Raw genomic sequence first — 16,956 nt, forward strand, 5'->3', positions numbered from 1 at the left:
CTGTTCGCAGCGGCTCTGCAAGCTTCCAAGAGGTAGCACTTTATCCCACGGGGACCACACATGGAGCTCAGAGACTATACGAGATGGCATGTGACACAACCAGCTATTCAGAGCTTGGTACTGGGCTGTGAAACCAGGGGGAAATTCAAATATGCATAATTCAAACACATTTGGAGAGGTGGCGAGAAATAAAAGTTTTCTCAACTTGCAAGAAGCACATGTTGCCAGTCCTGAAGAACTGTCTCCAACCACTTCTTCCAACCAATCTGTTATTTCAATCTGTGTAATTATTTTCAGGGTCTCTGGCTTTTATTATAATGTATCTGGCTGCGTTACAGTTTTGTAGATACTGTCTGATAAGTGGTTGGGTTTTTTTTTAAACTTCATACAAAGAGAAGAAGGGTGTGTACAGCAGGATGTGCACAGGGAATGTCCACACACAGGACAGCCTCAGCTTGAAGCTGCAGATACAAATTCTGCTTTCAGCACTAACTGCAGAGCCAGAAAAACTCCATTTGGCCCTATATATTTTAATAAACACCATCACATGATGTCTTTAACTATTTTTTTTTTAAGGATTTTAGAAGTCCAATGTGCTCTTCACTCCCTATTCCCTGCTCTTATATTTATACTGGTTGAGGGGAACCAAACCCTTTAGCTTTGTTCTGGCTGTAATCCAGAAGTTCCCTTTCAAGAAAGCATTTTAGTGAAGTTAAATCTTACTATGTACCTTTTGCTCAATTAAAAAAAAGTCTTTCCTGAGCATTGATAATAGCAATGTTCACAAATTTAGTGTCTGGAACAAGATTATGTTGGCTCTCAGGTGCTGGTAGTTCAGCATTATTTGGTACGTGCATGCTGCACTGCGCTTACTTGGAAAAGGACGAATGTGTTTTAGTTGGGAGACTTTTATTTTAATAAACCCTGAAAATACCTCTTTTGAAGCTGTAAAAAAAAAAGGGCATTTTTAAAATTTTAGGTCAAATACAATCTGACAGCTCTTTCATTATGCTGCATTTCTCGAAATTGCCTCAGCTCTTACAACTTCGCTTATCTGTGCCACCACAGTAGTAGTGTTATCTCTGGCAAACAGAAGAGTTTGGAACATCAGTTTTAGGACATTTTTGCCATATCCCCTCCAAAAAGCAGAGTATTCCACTGGGCAGGCTTACAGAAGGGACTGCCCTGAGGGTGAGAAGGAGGAGCATGTACCAACCTTCAGCACTGTGACATACGGGGTCCCATCGGGTCCATATTTGCTGCCATTGACTTCCACGTGTTTCAGCCACTGGATGTGAGGCTGGGCATCGCTGTAGACCTTGCAGTGAAACTCCACATTGCTCCCTACCACCACGGTCTGGTTGGCAGGAAGCCCTGCTTGCAGGATTGGTCGGTGGGGTGACCTTTCTGAAAAACAGAAAAGAGGAAAAATCCTAGTTTACTTGCCTTTTTTTTCCCCAGCACATATTCTCCTCTGAAACCTTCATCTTCTGGCTTTTTAGGGGAAAGCATACAAAACAGGTTTGTCCCCCACGGGTCTCCTGATCACTGCTCTACCCAGTGCTTCTCAAGCCAGATAGGGAAGAACCACCTGGGAAGGGAGGAGGCATATCAGCCCTGCCATTCCTTCTCTGGGCCCTCTGCAGACCCACTAAATAATTTACTGATCACAGATATCAGCCTGAATCACTGGCCAAAAAGAAGCTTGTTGTTGGTTTTAGAAGACACATGATCCAACACTTTGGGAAAGAAACCAAGCTCCTGCTTCCCATATCCTATCATGCAGCTATTCAACATTGCCACAGACCAGCTGTTGAGGGAAAACAGCGAAATCTCACCTAATACATCAAGCTGGTACGTGTGCCTAATGTTGCCATATTTGTTCTCCACGACACAGGTGTAATTCCCTCGATCTGACGGCACAACACTCTCCATCACCAGGCTCCACTGCTGGTGTCGCAGCTAGAAGAAGAAATCAAACCTGTGGTCAAGAAATCAAGCTCATGGTCGAGCACCATCATCACCAGACCTTTCAAACCAAATGAACAATCAGTGAGCTTCCACACACTTGGACCCCAGAGCAGGCCTGAACATCACAAGGAACTGTTACAAGGGTCATCAAAGCCTTAATGAGAAAAGGCATTAAGACCAATGCAAAAATGATGTAACACAATGTAACACACTGAGATTTTAACAGGGACTTCTCTATGTTTCCACAATAATCACAATAACGAAGACAACTGACAACTGAATGTGGCACCTCTCACTAGAATAACGACTTCAAAAGGCATCACACAAGATAATTCTGATCTGTATTTTAAAATGTGTGCGCTATGGAGGCAGCAGGTTATGGCATCTGTCTGAACAGAAACAGCTTTCTCCAGCTGAGTTAGTCCCCTAAATTCCCTCTAAAAAACACGTCCAGCCTCAAATGTGGTCCCTAGGATGCTTGGTCAGCCCTTCTATTTTGGCACCAAGTTTTATACTAGTTGGTTTTCTGGATGTGGCTCGTGTCCAGAGCTGATGGTGGTTCAGTAGCAGAAGGGGAAGCACAGCCCATGTCTCCACCCCGACCTGTTGCCCTGTGATCTCAGCTAGAACGTTTGTTTCTAATGATCACAAAGGAAATAACGGATATGGAAAGCAAATCTTGAATTAATACAGAAAGCAACCAACAGTAACAAAGATGACTTCAGGGTGCATAGCATATAAAAGCTCTCCAAATTCTCTGGATATTAATTTGATGCCTTCTGCTGCCCAAAGCAGAACATTGAACTTTATTAAACATTTTGAAGGTGACCCCAAGGACACAGAAGCAGGAGATTAACAACAATGCTGCACTATAGAATGTCAAGGCCTGATGGAAAAAACAAGGGTGTAATTGCTCCTGGAGATTTCTTGCTGCAGCAGGTGAACTCAAATATGAAGTCATTTAACCTCTTTTGCTACACATAAATTGCATCCACATGCTTTCCGTAAAAGGGCCAAGTTGCAATCAAAGCCAGAACTTTGCAAAAAGAAGGTTTAAATCCATAGGACTAGACAACTTAGTTGCAAGATAAACAAGCAAAAGTAATTTTAACAATTTGTAGACCTCTGCAGCCCTGAAAACAGCAGTGCTGAGCACCCCATTTTTCAGAGACAGTTGAATATGGCATTTCCTTTCATTTTAGAGTGTGGGTAACAGGAGGCTGTGACCAAACATTTTGTACAGACATCTTGGCTGTGGCAGATGTTTGGTCAGCTCTGACTGCACCTCTGCCCACACCTCTGCCCACCCAGGACAGCACAAATGGAGGAGCTCAATGAAGGAGCAGAACCAACATTTCACCTTTTGTAAAGCAACATCCCCCTTGCTGCATCTCTGTAACTGTGTGGCAATTACAGAGAGCCTGGACCCCAAGCCCAGAGCTGAACATATCAGACTGCCACGGAAGTTTCAATGCAAATTTGTGGCTGCTCAGTGGCTCATTTCCATACTGGCTTGTCTCATAGCTGTCTCTAAAGGCTTCTTCAAATCCACTTTTCAGCATTGCAAAACGTTTGCATCTGGAACCCCTAGGAGCTCTAGACACATGGATGACTCCCTAGTCTGACCTACATTCTAAAACCAGGTCCAAAATAGGTGTTTTACTAAGGATGCACTTTCAAAGACACTTTTATGACACTTTCAAAGGACTTCTCTTCATCAGGTTTGTGATGGGAACTTTGAACAGGGAAGAACCTGGGGGCACAGACTCATGGGGCAGAACTCGTTTGGAAACTTTAGAAGAAGTTTTTAGTTTTGAAAACTTTTGGAAAAAGATAATAAAAAAGGATGTTCCCAAGTTACGATAGTCACTGCACTCGATGAAACACTAGAAACATGAAGTGGCTTAGTGCAGGCATAAATCAAGTGGGTGAGATACTGGAAATCCCTCTGGTTTATTTGGTGTTGTCATTCTTGGCTCTTTGTGAAACAAACACATGCAGACACACTTGGAACCTCGTGTTTGCCAGACTGGTATGCAAGTCAGTGCAATGGTCTCGGGAAGGGATAATCCTCCATCTCCCCTCCCCCTCAATCCTTCCTTCTAGGGTCATTTAACACACACAGGCTTACGATATTAGAGATTCCAACACGGATTTAACCATTAATGCTCTTTGGGAAATTTCATATGATAAGTCATATGAATTTCTTTTCTTTACCAGTTAAGGATGAACTGTAACAAAACCAGGCCTGCCCATCATGTTTTCAACACTCACCCTTCTCTCTTGCAGGCTTTACACCGTGCAGTCACATGGGTCTAAATGCCATGTGCAAGGGGCAGATGTGGAAGAGTGGTCAGCTTTCATTTGCTGACAACAGACTTCTCACAATCAACATTTAAACTCTTTCACACACTGAAAACAAATGAGAACATTCCCAGCTCAAGGATTTCTGGGTTAAGACCAGATCTCAAGATGAAGTAAGCCAACCAAACTCTGCCAGATCTGGATCTTGCCCATTCTTTTCAAGCTGCCTAATCCTGTTATGAAGTTAAGTTGTAACAGGGAATTTAAATCTTAAATACATGAGATACCAAGCAGGTTTTCAATCTCCTTTTCTGGTTCAAATCTCAGCTGATATCCATCAGTATATTTATAGTGGATGAAATTTACACTAGATTTACTTATATCTAGCTGTGGCTCATGACCAAAAACAAGCAAATAAAGGAAGCAAAATTACAGAGAAAGATGTTTTTATATTAAGAAGGGGACAAAGAACTACACCTAGACAGATAGAGAGCTGAAACCAATATTTCTGTAATTGTCCTGACATTGCCTTCAATAGCTCTTTTAAGCATTGACTTGTTGCTGGAAGGTGCCCCTAGAGAAACAAAGCACAGCGATGCCAAAGACTCACTACCATGTTTCAGAGGATGAAACGTGTCAATTTAAACTCAAAGATAGATTAAAACTACTAGAAAGTGGGTAGGGGAATTGCTTTCAGCTTCAGATTTTTTTTCTGCAGGCATAATTTATTGCAGCTGATGTGACACAGTTTAGTACAAAGCTGTTGGAATGGCGCACACAAGCCTGAAAAACACTTCATGATGATCCTTACAGCCTGCAATTAGTAAAAGATGCTCGTGCTTTGTGAATGTCATCTGCCGAAGAGCAGTTTACCCACAGGAGCTGCCTCCCCACTTCTTTTCCCTCCACAGCTTTACAGAAGATCCAAACCTCAGCGTGTTCTTAGCCTCATCCAGGCAGGAGCAGGGTCAGGACTGAGGAAGGAGCTTTAAAGGCTTCACTGAAGCAATCACAAAAGGCTCTTTCAGGAGCAGGTCTGAGCTAACAGGAAAGAAACAGCCCAAAACTGTGGGGAGGGAGGACTTTCTTTGAATCCTTCTCTGGTTTCTGGAGCATGGCATGCTTTGCATGCCCAGTCCCCTTTCAAAACACTACGGATGTGGCAGGCATCAGCACACAGCTATTCCGAGTACTGATGAAGGTGCCTTCCTACAAGTCACCTTCTCTCCTTAGCAGCAGAGTCCAGGGATATGTCAGGGCTGGCAGAGTGCAGGCAAAAGTTGCTGCTCAGGAGTCCTTCCTGCTATAATAATTTTGTTATAATCAGCTGCACCAGTTTAACTGTCCCCAAATAGAAGCAGAAAAAAGAGTCTGACTGTGACCTCAAGGGGACAAAGTAAAAACAACAGCAGCAAAATCTGAGAAAAGCTGATTTTCCTTTTAAAATCCTGCCATAATTCATCAGATAAAGTAGCACAGAGACTTCTGGCTAATTAAATAATTTGACTGTAGTGGGGTTTTGTGTCCCTGAGCTCTATCTGTAAACACGAGCCAGAGCATTTTCCAGAACACCTCATGGTAGAAAGGAAGCAGGGAGAAGAAAGCAGCCAAGGAGCAGATGCTATTACTCTGGCTACAAGGGAATCCAACACTTGACCAAAGGTCAGTGATTTATACCACAAGAATGTTAATGACTACCAGCATGATGATCCAGCTCTTTGGTGAGTTCCTTCCTATACCTTCAAAGGGCTCTGAATAGGTTTTCTTTGACAGCTGGGAGTAGCTATGGCTTGGTCCAACACATCTCAATGAACTGGGCTCATCTCCAGAAATTAGGACAGAAGTTTCTGCTCCTGCTTTTTCATCCCTGCTCACAATACAACCATAAACCCAGCCCTGTTTTTACCTACTCCCTGAATGACCACGATAGACAAACTCACAGGGAATTAGCCTTTGATCCCAAAGGACAGCAGTCCTTTTTAACACTTTGGTGCCAAGCCATTCCTCAGAGTGCAAGAACCATCTTCATTTCTACACAGTCAGGACAGGCCTCTTAGAACTACTGATGTTAACCACTGTGCAATACAATTTTCTAGTTGATAGAAATAACAAAAACTGAGATCCAAACCAAGACCTTACCTTAATGCCCCCAATCCTGTGCTCCCCTTTGAACTCCTTGCCATTTTTCAGCCAGTAGATGGAAGGAGTTGGGTTTCCACCCGCCGGACATCGGAAGCGAACGGTGTTGGCGGCAGGAACTGCCAGCAGCTTCTTCTCCATCTTGTCTGGCCGGGTCCAGAAGGGGACACCTGAGAAAGGAAAATCCAAGCTGAACAGGCCCCTTTCTGCCACAGAGGATATCAGCTGGTGAGCAGATGCATTTGAGGAGTCTTTGGCATGTGCAGATTGACAGTTAAATTGCTACCTGCTGCAGTTAAGATAAATGACACAGAAAGGCTTTCCAGCTAAATGACTCTCATAGACATAGACAGGGTGTTTGCCTTTCGGTTTTGTGATGAAAGGTTCATGACCAGGTTCTTGTCTTGGTAATGCCAGTATAAATCTAAAGTGGCTGCTTTTAAATCAACAAGTAGAGTTATCCCAGTCAGGATGAGAATCTGGCCTCAGCGTGTAAAAAGATACAGACGCACCTTTGGGACATTAGTAGCCAAGAAGCGTAAACAGCAGAAAGATGTTAGGACTGTAAAAGAATGTTGATGGGCCAGCAAGGGAGCAGAGAAAAAGTATGAGCTGAGTGCACTGGAAAATGTTCCTCCTCAGCGAGTACAAATGTAGTGTAGCCTCCTTAAGGGAAGGAAAGAAAAAAAACACGCCAGTGCCAAACTGGTTTATCATGTTTATGTTCTTTAAGTACAAGTGATTTTAGTTTTAAAGATTCATGTTACCTTTGAACAGGGATAAGTTTTAAAACACCAGTGTTAGCAAGAGATACTTTTTATAATCTGCCTCGAGTACAGCTACGTTCCTTGGCTGGGTTACAAACATTACATATTAACTCCAAATTAAGGCAGCAGCAGTGGCAAACTCATTATACTGGGAAGAAAGAAAAAGTTTTTAAAAAAAGCCTCCCTAGCTTTCATTTCTGCTTAAGGAAACACTGCAGAACTGCACATGCTGTGTTTCCCTTGCCACACCAGGGCCACATCCAGCCCCCCAGATCTGTGCTCCACACCAAGGCCAAAGGGAGATGGGGGCAGTGTTTGGGCTGCAAAATAGCAAGAATGGAAAGGAGTCTAAATGGCATCTTCTCCAGCTCGGTAGGAAAAACTCACAGACATGGAGCACCAGTTGCAGAGATGTGTGCTTCTGGCCAAGACAAACTGAAGGCACTGGTCCTCCAATAACTGCCTTGGAGAACATGATGGCCACAGAAGCTGTCGGGAAAGCATTCTGCTGGCCTCTCCTGCAGTGGCAGCAATGCTCAGAAACACCACCCAGCATTACAGCCCCATCTCAGTGCTGCTCTGAAGCCCCTGTAATGCCCTTCCCCTTAATAACAAGGGTGTACAAAGTTTTCCCTCTTGCTGTGTCCCTGCGAGATGCATGGGAGCTGCTCCATTTCTCCTGCACTCCTCGGTGTACTCAGCCCTGATGCATTTGGCTCCATGATACCCATCCCACTGCAATTCCAGCTAAGTCAGTGATTGCCCCCATCTTAGTGTAAGTGTTCCCCATGCAGGGTCCCTGCTGCATTCCAGCTCCAAGGATATTGCAGGAAAGGTCATACAGCTCAGCCAAGGCAATTCATGCACCCACTGGTTTTTAGCATCTGCCAACACTCTCCTCATGGTCCCCTCTCTCCTTGCAAAGTCCATGAGGAACTGGATGTCAGGAGCTCCATCTAGGAGGCCCCTCCATGTGCTCGAGATGGCTCTGCTGGGCACATTGCTCTCATGTCACATCTGCTTTCCCACCTCTGCAGTGGGATGGCTGGATGTAGGGTGCCTCAGTAATGCCATCCCAGCGAGGGAAATCCAGTACTGAGGGTTTGCATCTGCCCTCAGCCTGCCTTGCACAACAAGCTGTGATGCTTATCAGAGTCAGCCCCATGTATCAGAGGGATCTGTGCTCACCCATCCCGCGTACGCCTCATTTTTCAAACAACGAAACTGCTTAAGGCCCTTTGCTTGCCAGGATGGCACCAGATCCAGCAGGAGGTACAGCTGGCACAAACAACAGCAAAAAGAGGAATCCCTGCAATTCCCATGGTCCTGGAAAATCCCGGCTACAAACTTTGCTGTGAACACATAGGACACCCAGGAGGCCTGAAATATTACACGATAAAGTGAGCTAAAATGGGACATCATGCAGCCATCTACATCTACAGACATCATTCCAAATGGCAGAACTGCACAAAAGTGGGGAATATTCCAAAAAACGCCAGAAGAGTGGGTGCAACTGCTAAAGGAAGAACAAGTCTTGATGGTAAAAGGATGTTATAGCATGAAGGAAGGGCAGAAACCAAGCCAAGGCTGGGCAAATCCCCAGGCAGCAGCAGGGGAGTGAATGCAGAGGACACCTGGGGTGGTGTTGAGAAGGCTGAAGATGAGAGAGCTCCAAAAACCATGCTGGGAGATGTCTGGTCCTTGGTTTCTGAAGCTTGGGCCATTTTCTGGCCAAATGGTTCCTTTTGGCAATGCACCCTGTTTTCCTGGGACTTTACAAGAGGTCAACAGGGCTACAGGGGAGAGGTATGGGAAAGGCAGGCATGGATGGAAAAGTCCCCTTTTGCCACCACCACAGAGGGCGGCCAAGTAACCTGCTGTTTGCTGTTTGATTAACATATCTGTCCACAATAAATACTATTTTATGGTGTAGGTGACACTCATCTAGGCACTGAAGTGTAATTACATCACACGATGACCCAGTCAGGACCAGGTTCCTCCTTTTGCTTTTTGGGGCTCTTCCCTTTTCCACAACATCTGCATGTGCTGCAGGGTGACGTTTCATCACATTTTTTCACTCAAAAGATGAGTTTGAATCTCACAGGAGATCCATCAAGCCACTGGCTGCAAATGTTGTTACTGAAGCCAAGGGGGATTTTGCTATCGGACATCAGAGCAAGCAAGATGGAGCCCAGGAAAGTTTCCAGCTGGGGATATTCTCCATATGGAGTAAAGGCAGGATTCACTCCTGCCTCCTGCAATTAGACATGGCTTCTTCGCTGCGTGCTTTCCCTCATTTGGGTGCTCTTCTGTGAGATTCAGGGCTTGCCAGGGCTGGGCACCCCTGGATTACTGTGCCAAGACTCAAACAGGGTACTGCTCTCAAGTCAAACTGGAACTGGAAGAAAGCATCTACACATTGAAAACAGTGCCTTTGTTCTCACTTGCAGGAGCAGTGAACAAAACATCCCTGCTTTTGCTTTGCTCTGCCCTCCGAGTCCTTTCATTACCACTTTTTAAGGGGCCTAAAATGTTGCTAACTCTTCTTTTCAAGCAAAGCTTGCAAAGCTCCAGAGAGTTTTGGGAGCGGGAAAAGAGGAAGCATGAAAGAGAAGAAAAATTTCTAGACTCGCTCTCTCTGAATTAATTACCAGCAACGATTCTGCATGTGCAGGTGTGAAGAAAAAAAAGGGACCAGCAAACATTATCACTGGCCCTTTCCCATCATCAAACACTAAGCCTGACGGTCCGCTTCATTCGTCAAAGACACCGGCCACCCATCCAACTGGAATGACCAATTAAAAAAAATCTGAGAGCAATACTTGGAATAATTAATACAGCCAAGCGCTCATTTAGCAATTAGGAGCTGCCACCAAATTCTGTGGCAGGCAGAATCAACCCTAATTGTGTAATTTCCCCAGCTGACGCCTCTGAGGACACAGCCAGATTTAATTGGAGATTATGGGGGCTCTTTGAAGGTGCTGGGGCTGCGCAGCGGGGGCTCCAAACAAACAGATACAAGAGGGGTAGGGAGCACTGGGGCAGAAGTGCAGTGTGTGAAAAGGGAGTTTTGTTTTTGTTTCAGGGCCAGGAAAAACAGCTGTAGAGAACAGAGGTATTAGAAAGCCTCTTTCTGAAAAGGGGGATCACAGTTTGTGACAAGGCTGCAGCAAACGGGCTGATTTGAAGCTGCTGAAGTTCCTCCTTATTCTTTTCTGCTGCCCTTCCTTAAGGGATGCCCCATTTCTGTACTGCCCTTCAGAGTGGAAGCTTAAAGAAGAGTGAGCAGAGCCGGGCACTCCACATGGTATTTCCAACCCTTAAAATTAACAAGATTGGCTTCAAACTCATGATGCTATTGGAATCAGCTTTCCAAACTCTCCACTATATGAGGATGAGAAACTCCCTTGAGTAACACAATTAAGCCGGAAAAGTAACTTATCATCACAAGGGGCCAGAACACAAGGATTTTGTTCAGTGATGTGAAGTATGGAAACACTCAGTGAGCCAGACCAGGATGGACTGCCTCCCCCTAAATATGAAACACTATCAGTTATAATGACTAGATACCTTTAAGGTCCCTTCCAACCCTAACCATACTATGATTCCATGGTATTTTTCTTTTGCATGAAAGTGTTTATTGCCGTTCCTCCTCTTAAGTATTGACCACAGCAATGTCTGATGCCCAAGCAGGAGCTCACACCCCCCATTAGTAGGGCACATTTTTGCCACAGGAGATAGAGGACCTGGGTCTTTGGGCTGTCCACAGAACATAGCACTGTGTCTGCCTGCCTGGAATGGTCCTTCAGTCCCTGTTCCCGGTGGGATGTCCTGACAGTGGTGCTACCAGGGTTAACAACACAGCTCCCCAGGCTCAGAAGACCTCTGAGGGTTAAGTGGAGGACCTGACATCAAAGAAAGCAACATAATGCAGACCATGTCACAAAATGCCATGAGGTTTCACTGCACTGACACATTAAGCTAATCAACCATTTTTAAAGCAGAAGAGAATCCAACTTTTTATAATGAGACCTTCAAGCAAAGCCAGCCATTACCTTCAGATCTAAAAACAGAGACAGTCTCAAAGACAAGAAGACCCAGAAAACAGGCTATAAATACATGTGGCGAAACGTGTGTTTTCCTTTTCAGTGAAGAAAAACGTCTTTCTGTACCATAAGCCAGCTGATGTTTTGTGATACCTGTTGCTAAGAGATTGAGTTCTCTATAAACCACATAAAAAAATGTACAGAACGATTACTTGTGCTCATCAGAAGCTGCTCTGCAGCAGGAAAAAATCCTGACCAAAGCAGACCTTCCCTGTGTCTGTACCATTCTTCAGCAGGCACTAGGAGCCCTGAGCACCTCTGCAAAGGTGCCTGTCACTTGACAGGATTTGGCCCCTAATTAGAAGCTATCAAAAAACCACTAATTGCTGCTGATGGGTCTCCTGGCACCGTAATTCACCATTACTGTCCACACACTGCACACACAGTGGTATGAACTTAATACAGCGGGAGACCTGTTTGAAAGAGTCCTGCATGTTCAATGCTATGGGCAGGAGAGATTTTCCAGTCGTGCTGAACTTCTGCCAACACACATAGCTGATTAAGAGTTCAAATGTAAGACATTTATTTATTAAAAACATATACACACGGGCACCTCACTTTGCAGAAGTATAAAGAGCAGAATAAAACACAACACTTACACCTCTGAAGCCTGTAATGATCCTGATTAATGCTATTGCACTTAATGAAAACAGCACTGGGATTGAAAGAGATTCACTGTAAAAGCACCGAGGGGCTCTGTCCTGGGACTCTCTTCCTCACAGGAGTGAAAGAAAAAGCCAGTAAAGCCAAAGAGGTTGCTCCCACTCATGGCATCAGTAAATTTGGCTCTTGGCTAGTGTAAATTTTATACTCTGACTCCTGTCAAGATGCAGTTAAGGACCAGAATCAGAATAGTTAAAAGTAATGCAGTCAAGGTTTGAAATAGTATAAAACTGGTGTAACATCAGTGTAGCAAAAAAAAAAAAAAAAAAAAAGTAAGTGGGCTTGTCTGGATTTGCACACAAGGAGAATTTATAACTACCCATCAATTCAGATTCTCAGTATCAAGTCTTCAAAATACAGTACTGCTGCTGTAGGATTCCATAGCAGCAATATCACTCTGGCAGCTGTTTCTAAATTTTTAGATAAATTTCATCATGGTTGCATCCTGAGGTCACTGATTTCAACCCAATGAAAGAGTTGCTGTGCGACTACGTGAACACCCAGATGAGCTGCACTGCTTGGGAGCCACAGCTTCTTCAAAGAAAAGGCCTCTGTATATCCCAGAAAAACAAATTACCTGTATCTTCTGACTCATCATCATCATCTTCATCATCACCTGACGAAGGGGAATCTGGAAAGAGACAGAGAAAGAAGTGAAGCAGAAAGACGATGGTATGTGGGGACACCATGCTGGATGAGGCTGTTGGTGTCACGGGCTCCAGCAAGGGAGAACATCCAGGTGATGGTTCACCCTTCCTTGCAGCTCCACCAGCTCACCCCTCTGATGCTGCTGGGCCAGGCAAAACTAGACAGGTGCATTCTGAACTGGGAGACTGCTGTCATGAGTTTGCCAGTGCTCTGAAAACGGGGTCCAATGTCAAATGCTTCTCGCTGTGTGAAATGCTCTCTTCCTCATAAATACAAAAGAAATTCCAAACAGGAAAGTTTCTTTTTGCAGAACAAGCTCTCTGACTGCTTTTTTTCCCCCCCTCTAGCATTCACTCTGAAGACTTTTTATTTTATCATGTCTCAAAACTACTGGTCAGCATTTCTAATTCACTTTCCCTGCATTTTTCTTTTAACGCAATATGCCCCTGCCACGTCTCCTTTCATTAACTCCTTGTTCAACCACGAAGACCAAAACTTTTGAACTTTTTGCAATCAAACCTCTCTCTCCATCAACATTTTGATGACTACTCCATGAACCAGTTCCCTTTGGTTATACTCCTCCCACAGAGGCACCTCAAGGCTGTAACTCAATACAGGTAAACAGGTGGGAATTTTCCATCTGTATCTTTCCAAAACATCCTGAACTGTTTCTTTTAATGTGGTCTAACATTTCACCTTCTCCAAGCTGTCCACAATGAAGGCTCAGTCCCTCTTCCCCCCAGCTACTACTGTAGTGGTGTACTGTACTGATGACTACTGTAAATGTAAATGCCATTATCAGACAGCAGCTTAGTGTTTGATTTAGTTTACAGAGTTTAGTTTAGTACAGTTCAGCATCTGAAAGATTTAGCATCACTGATGTTATATAATCTCCATTAATTTCTCTTTCAAAGAAAGGCAAAATGCTATCAACCCAGCAGCCTTTATGCTCGGAGACAGTGGTAAAAGAACTTGGCCTTAAACACTAGAAAACAGGAAACATTATGAGTGTTCAACACGTGGCCAGAAATGTCAAGCACTGCTTTAGATCAAGCCAGGCAGAACATCCTTCATTTCAAGATGCACTTGAGTTTTCTACTGTTCTCTGACCAGCACAGTGGAGGTAAAAAATGGAAAAAGAAAAAAGGTGGGGAGGGGATAAAAGGAGGGGAAAAGAAGGAAAGGTGACAAGGCATTTTTTCCATCCACAGAAGCAAGTAACACAGGAAACATCTCCCTGCCTTAGACTGCAGGGGCTCATCATGCTTTACACCTTCTCTTTGGCAAAGCCTCAAGAACGACGTATCTAACTGCAAATTCACAGTTGAGGTCCTGCTGGCAGCAGAACTAGGGAAATGCCATGGGGCTTGCTGAAAGTAAAGTGGATGTTTAGGTGTTTTGGCTGATCCAGCAGGTTTACTCAAGTCCCAGCGAAGGCAGAAACTGAGCCAAATCCCCACCAGCATCGACAGAGAAATCAGCACCTCCTCAGTTCTGCTCTCTCAGATTTGGTTACCCATATATTAACACAGAATTATAGTTTACTTTTGCTTTCCAATGAATCCATCATGACCAGAGGAGTAGAATCAATTTTTAAACTAATTCAAAAACATTTTCACAAGGTTGAGGGAAGTCTTTGACCTTGCTTGTTTTTAAGATGAGAAGTGCAGCTTAGATTTTAAAACCAAATATCCCATGTTTATAGCTACTGTCCTATTCAGGTTACTAAAACATCACCTTTTCCAAATGGTGACTAAAAATTATAAGCTGTTTATCATTTACTAAAGCAGTAATCCTTTGCAGAAGTTGTTGAGTATTAGCATCAGCAAGAACTGCTCAAAAGGGCTTTAATTATGAATGAGAAGGGGTTTAATTTGTTCAGTTACCTGTTTAATGCTCAGCCTCGGGTATTTTGAAAGCTGAGTTTGCTGGTAGCAGCCTGCAGTCCATGCTCATAGAGGGGTGCTGCTCAGCCACTAAATCCAAAGGCTGTTCTGTGCATGAAATGGTTCCAGAAATGGAGCTTTTGCCAGCAGGGCTGGATATCAGTTTGGGCACGCAGCCTCTACTTGCGATCCTTTCCAAGTGCTCAGGTTTTAAGGGGACAGTATGTTTCTTTTTGTAAACTAGCAAACACTCAAGCCCTTGTCTGTCAAGTGAGGCATTTTAAAGAGATCAAACCCTGCTATTAATCAGCCTGGTTCTCAGCCCTTGAATGCCAGCTCCAGCATCTACTTGCTCTGCTTCCAACATCAAACATCCCCCTGTGCACAGTGAGAGTCGCTGCAGAACTGTCAGTTTGTTGCAGACTCAAATCTCACGGCTCTGTGTAGGAAAATCATGAAATCCTAATATCCTATCCTTCCTAGGACCTGGAAGCATCTCTCAAAATGGAACTTACGTGTGGATCAGCTATTCCAAATACATCTAGCCTAGTTTTGCTCACTTAAGAACACAGATCAGAACAATTCCAGTTTGTTAGTACAGCTTTAAACCAGTTTAACACAGAGAGTTAACAGAATAACTCCAGCCCCAAATATCAGATATCCACATAAACACCTGACCAGATACCTGAGCTAATTGCTGGCGTTACCTTTAAGAATTGGGGACACAAACCACAAATCTCCAAATACAATCTCATCTCTGCAGTGCCACGCCGAGCAATCAATACTAATTATGAAGAAATATCTGAGTATATGAGAGGCACCACTATTGCCATGTAAAGCAGGGCTTCAAAGTTTAAAAACGAGTTCTGCTGACAGCTAAAAAGGAGGCTCCCACATTACCAGCACTTTGGTGGTAATGACAGTGGGCTAATAGAATCAAAGACTCATAATGTTGTCAGAAAGCAGGTTCAGGTTACTCGCTAGTTCTTAAGCTGTTATTAGCTATTATTAGCAAAGAGGAAAAATACAGGGGCTTAAACTTTTTAAAAGCAGAGGATTATCAGTACTTCCACTATTAAAAACAATTTCTCACTTTACAAACTTTTGAGGCTGGCAGCTGTTTCATTTGAGCATGTAACCAGCTGCCCTCTCCTGCCTCCCTGCTGCCCCTTGAACTCAAAAGCATTTTCATGTCACTTAGGAAAAAAAGAGCGAGTAACATTTCTAACAACCTGCGGTTCGCTGGATAGGTCCAATAATCGTACCTAGTTAAAGAAAGCCTTTCAAGGGCCAAACACTTCTTTAACCATTTAATTGATATGACCTTGAAGCATTCACAGCAATCTCCAGTAACGTTCAATAAAAAGCAGATGTTGCTGAAGGCTTACTGAAACGAGCTTTTATTCTCACGATGGTTCTCTCTCACACAAAATCCTACTGCTGGCACAAGAAAGCTCTTTATGGAGTGGATGTGATTCACAATCACAAACATCTCTGTGTTTGGTTTTCAGACAGAGACTCTTACTTTTTGAGGGAACTCAACTTTTGGAGGAAGGACCTACTATTCAAGGATCGTTGAAAAAGCTCCAACAGTACAAGGGCAAATGAAAGTTTTCAAAACCTGAGATCCACAAGTGTCTAATTCTCCAGAAAATGCAGGCTTTTAATCTGTGATGAGGAGGTTTTCTATCTGCTCACAGCGACGAGTATCCATCTACCAGTGCATCAGACCGAAATCATGAAGATGACCTTTGTGTTGGTGGTTAGCTATCTGGAAACAACAGATTTTTCTGGCACTCTGTGTCTAGTGATTCAGGGTTGGACAGCTTTTAGCTGTTCTGCTCTATTGTCCTCATCACAAAAAATATGGCCAAGCAAATGACAGCATGTGCTTTGCTAACACAGCACTTGTTTGCAATGTATGAATCCCAATAAGTAACTTTGATGAAGCACATATTTTGGATATACACAGTTTATGGATAAGCTACCTCTAAAACAAGCTAGCAATTTGGGATAACTGTGATGGAGGGCAGAGATTTATCAGCTACAACAGAGAAACAGTTTTCAGGAACCTCCAGCTTTTACATGCCAATTTTGCCACTGATTTGTCACATAAAACAGAAAGTGTCATTTAACCCCCCTGAGCCACAGTTCACTCACTCACAAAAGACTTCTAAGGTAGCATTGCATCTATTTGAGTGTTAAGGGTGATTTGAGGTTTAATCTGACTAGTATCCTTTCTAAGTCTCTCTCAGTATTAACAACTTTAACAAGCTTCAACATTTGGTATGGACATGCAAGCATTCTTCAGTTGGTTTGTTTTGCCAGTCTAATCACTGTCAGGAGTTACCAGGGAGGTACAGACCTTCCATGGACAGAAAAACACCACAAACCACCAGTTGTGCTGAACGTGTGAAAGGGCAAAAAGAAAAAAAAAAAAGAAAATCACTGAAACAGCTGTATTTCTGCACA

General features: G+C 43.7%; 1 protein-coding gene across 4 annotated transcripts in view; it reads right to left on the reverse strand.

Moving 5' to 3' along the window:
- Positions 1-16,956, reverse strand: part of FGFR3 (fibroblast growth factor receptor 3) — a 55,475-nt gene that overhangs the window by 16,918 nt on the left and 21,601 nt on the right. For all 4 annotated transcript variants that reach the window (XM_069014633.1, XM_069014632.1, XM_069014631.1 and 1 more), the window contains exons 4-7: positions 12,528-12,581; positions 6,415-6,584; positions 1,839-1,962; positions 1,217-1,407 (exon numbers count right to left, since the gene is read on the reverse strand). In XM_069014633.1, coding sequence (XP_068870734.1) covers positions 1,217-1,407; positions 1,839-1,962; positions 6,415-6,584; positions 12,528-12,581 — 539 coding nt within the window. The remainder of the gene's footprint in view (positions 1-1,216; positions 1,408-1,838; positions 1,963-6,414; positions 6,585-12,527; positions 12,582-16,956) is intronic.

The sequence above is a fragment of the Aphelocoma coerulescens genome, chromosome 4 (assembly GCF_041296385.1).
Source record: "Aphelocoma coerulescens isolate FSJ_1873_10779 chromosome 4, UR_Acoe_1.0, whole genome shotgun sequence".
NCBI classification, from domain to species: domain Eukaryota; kingdom Metazoa; phylum Chordata; class Aves; order Passeriformes; family Corvidae; genus Aphelocoma; species Aphelocoma coerulescens.